The sequence below is a fragment of the Sinocyclocheilus anshuiensis genome, unplaced genomic scaffold (genome assembly GCF_001515605.1).
Source record: "Sinocyclocheilus anshuiensis isolate Anshui unplaced genomic scaffold, SAMN03320099.WGS_v1.1 scaffold579, whole genome shotgun sequence".
In the NCBI taxonomy this organism is placed as follows: Eukaryota; Metazoa; Chordata; class Actinopteri; order Cypriniformes; family Cyprinidae; genus Sinocyclocheilus; species Sinocyclocheilus anshuiensis.
The window spans coordinates 24,102-27,625 of record NW_015551075.1 but is presented as its reverse complement, the minus strand read 5'-3'; the positions used below and the strand labels follow the sequence as shown (position 1 = coordinate 27,625).

Sequence of the window (3,524 nt, the reverse complement as noted above, 5' to 3'; positions counted from 1 at the left end):
AAAGAATTTTTTTTTTTTTTTTTGTCAGAATCAGATTTATTGGTCAAATTGGTTGCACTTAGAAGAAATATATCTTCGGTGCTTAAAAGCAGCCTCTTCATTTATTGATTGGTTATGAATGTTTGTGCGAGCTGCATTATAATGCAGCCACTTAACTAAAGCTTAAAGTCAATGTTTCCTCACCCACTCGCAGATCCACCCGCAGCCGTGTCCGTCTCGAGCTCTTCGCCCTGGGCGGGGGAGAGTGGAAGCGCCCCGGTGCTCCGGAGACTTCAGCAGAACCGTGAGAAGAGAATCTCTCGCATAAAGGCTTCCGAGTCCATTATATGGGAAGAAAAGTGAGTTTTGAGGGTCTTTTAGTCTGACCTTCTGCACTTTTGAAAAACGCGATGCTGAACTAAGTATGACTTCAACACCTATTTCCTTCTGCCAGATGCCTCTTGGAATTTGTTTAAAGTAAATGTCACGAAGCTGAATAAAGCATTAACCCTGATAACCAAGCGATGAAAAAACCAAGGACCCATGCATTCAAAACTGAATTATGAAAGAAATAAAATACATTCTTTCTGCACATACTCAGTCTGTCTTTTCTTTGCACTCAGTCTGCTTTTGCTGTTGTGTTGGACGTTTGTGCTTTTGAGGCGTGAATTCTTCCATTAAAAGACTTGACTTTCTTGAATAGTTGACTTGCACAAGTATTTGGACCTTTGAACGGTTCTCTCATTTTGCTGAATTACAAATTCGACATTGACATTTTATAAGCTTTGAAACTCAAAATTATTTAACGTGACATTGCTCTGTATTCATAAAACCAGCATTGCACCCTGCTCGGGTTTTATTATGTGTCATTCTTGGTAAATTTGTTGTTCAGATTTGTATTGCAATGCTAATACAATACCAATCTCATTTGGACTGAGATCAAGGCTTCGACTCAGTGTAATCAAGTTCATCCTGTCGTTTTTGATCCACAACCTTGCTAATTTGACTCTATATTTGGGATTATTGATTTGGAGAAAGGCAAAATAAGTTGTCACCATTCTCCACATATGCTTTTACGTGTTTCACTTGTCTTGTGTCAATTTCCCGCAATAATAACTTTTAATCAAAACAGTAAAAATTGGCCTTCTCTAGCTACAAATACTTATGCAAGAAGAGTGTGTAAAGCTAATATATACTTAACATTAAAGGTCCCATATTGTCAAAACTGAAATTTCCTGGCTTTTTTCACGATGAGGTCTAGGGGCTATTTAACTACCATATAAGTTCCAAAACAGTCAGTCCACAGTAAAATGCACACAGCCTGCATAAAGTAGCTGTGATTTTTCACAAACCGTTGTGAGTTCCATAAAAAGTTGATGTCAGAACTACACAGTCACCACCCCGAGCACCGCCCACCGTCCCACTCTCCTTTTGCCAAACCCCCAGACAACATCGCAACCATGCCATTGCTGAGCAACAACAACATGGAAACATGTCGAAAAGTTTAACTTTAACCACGAAACCAGGTCGGCCGACCTGTAACGTTACACTCTCACTCAAAGGATGGACGATCTGACAGGATTGTTACTATGAGGTAGATCACATCTAATGTAAATGTATATACATTTAAATTTCAGCAGGAATCAAATTTCTAATTTGAGGCTGTATTACATCGATTCTGGCACCCAACATCACAACAAGATGATATTTTAAGCTCCTCATGTAGCCGAATCTGCGCTGGTTTGAATGGGCCACCTCCAGTTTCCTCTTTGTTTTGCTGCCTCCAGCTTGCGCTGTGACGTCGGCTGACCCTAGTTACCTGTGGTTGGCCTGGCCGTGTGTCACTCAGAAAACAACAGGCCAATCAGAAGAGAGGCTCATGAATATTAATTAGACAGGCCAAAATCGACCTGTTCTCAGCAGAGCTCCTGAGAGAGGAGCTGTGAAAATGGTTTTTGGTACTTATACCGCAAATATACATTCTTAAGGACATCAAGACTTAAAATAAAACTCCAGAAAGGTGTAAAATATGTGACCTTTAAAGAATTTAAGCTACCATGGCTACCATACCATTTAACATAAAATAATGTCTGTGTAAAGAGATTAGAGAACTACTCATTTTGGAAATGGAAACTGAAAAAAAAAAAGTATTATTAGGTAAGTATCAGAAAATATCAGGTGCGATTGTGTGTTATTCTTGATAAATCTGTTGTTCAGGTTTGTACTGCAATGTTAAAATAACACCAAATAATCTAATTTGGATTCAGAATAAGGCTTTGGCTCAATAGTCAAGTCCATCTTGTCATTTTTGACCAACAACCTTTTTAATTTGACCCTGTATTTGGGATTATTGATTTGGAACATGGCAAAATAAGTTGATGCTTTCACATGTTGTCACCTGCGATTATAACTGAGGAGTTTTTACCCAAAAAAATAGAAATTGGCCATCTCTTGCAACACTTATGGGGCAAATACTTATGCAAAACTGTGTAAAGCTGATCTTAACCTAAAAGACTTCAAGATACCATAGCCAGAAAATAGGCAATTTTTTTTTTTTTTTTTACATAAAATAATGTCTGTGTAAAAAGGTTAGTTCAGGTTAGACAGATGCACTGCAATGTTACAAAAATAAAAGATAATCTCATTTGGATTTAAATAAAGCCTTCGACTTAATGTAATCAAGTCCATCTTGTCTTTTTTTTTACCTACACCCTTGTAAATTTGACTTTGTGTTTGGGATTATTGATGTGGAAACTGTCAAAATACATTTTTGCCATTCTCCAGACATGCTTTCTTGCGCAATAATAATACTAATAACAGAGGAGTTTTAACCCAAAAAGTAAAAACTGGCCATCTCTTGCAAATACTTATGCAACAGTGTGTAAAGCTGATACTTAAAAGACTTTAAGCTACCATGGTTGGAAAATATGCTATTTTTTTTTTTTTTACATAAAACAATGTCTGGGAAAATATATTATTTTAGAGAACTGCTAATGTTTTAATGAAAACTGTAAAAAAAAAACAAAAAAAAAAACAGCCATATTAGGTAAGTCGCTGTATAAACTGTCAGTGTCAAAACCTTTTGGTGAGTTTATCCGTCCATCTGGAAACACCTGGAATGAAAAGGGCAGCCTTTTCTCCTAACACCTCCACACTCCTATTCTTTGATAAAAGCATTTTAAATGGAGTACAATTATTTTCCACTCTCGCTCACTTTTGCCTCTCTCCTTTTAAAACGCATTTCATTCTGTAAGGATCCCTCTGACCCAAGTGAGCTTTTCATCTAACAAACACTATAAGGAATTAATGTTTTCCCCCAGAAACTGAAAGGTGTCTGATTTAGGTGTGTGCACATCTGTGTGAGTGTGTTTGTGTGAGGCAGAAGGTGAAGAGACGTGTAGATGTGGATGTAATATGCATGACCAAAACAAAGAGCTGGTGGAAAAAATTCAAAATGTGTGAGGTCCTTGGAAAGTCCTCTGTCTGCCTGCCTGTCTATATACTACAATTGACTGAATTTGTTTCTCATGAAAAAATTACTATTT

The 3,524-nt window shown here is 37.3% G+C and overlaps 2 protein-coding genes across 2 annotated transcripts in view; both read left to right on the top strand.

Annotated features, from left to right (window-relative positions):
- shtn2 (shootin 2) overlaps positions 1-519 on the top strand; it is a 13,019-nt gene extending 12,500 nt beyond the window's left edge. Inside the window, exons 17-18 of the mRNA XM_016452188.1 lie at positions 194-338; positions 434-519. Coding sequence (XP_016307674.1) covers positions 194-338; positions 434-455 — 167 coding nt within the window. The 3' untranslated portion in view covers positions 456-519. The remainder of the gene's footprint in view (positions 1-193; positions 339-433) is intronic.
- Positions 1-3,524, top strand: part of tex261 (testis expressed 261) — a 16,393-nt gene that overhangs the window by 5,741 nt on the left and 7,128 nt on the right. The gene's annotated exons all lie outside the window — the stretch shown is intronic.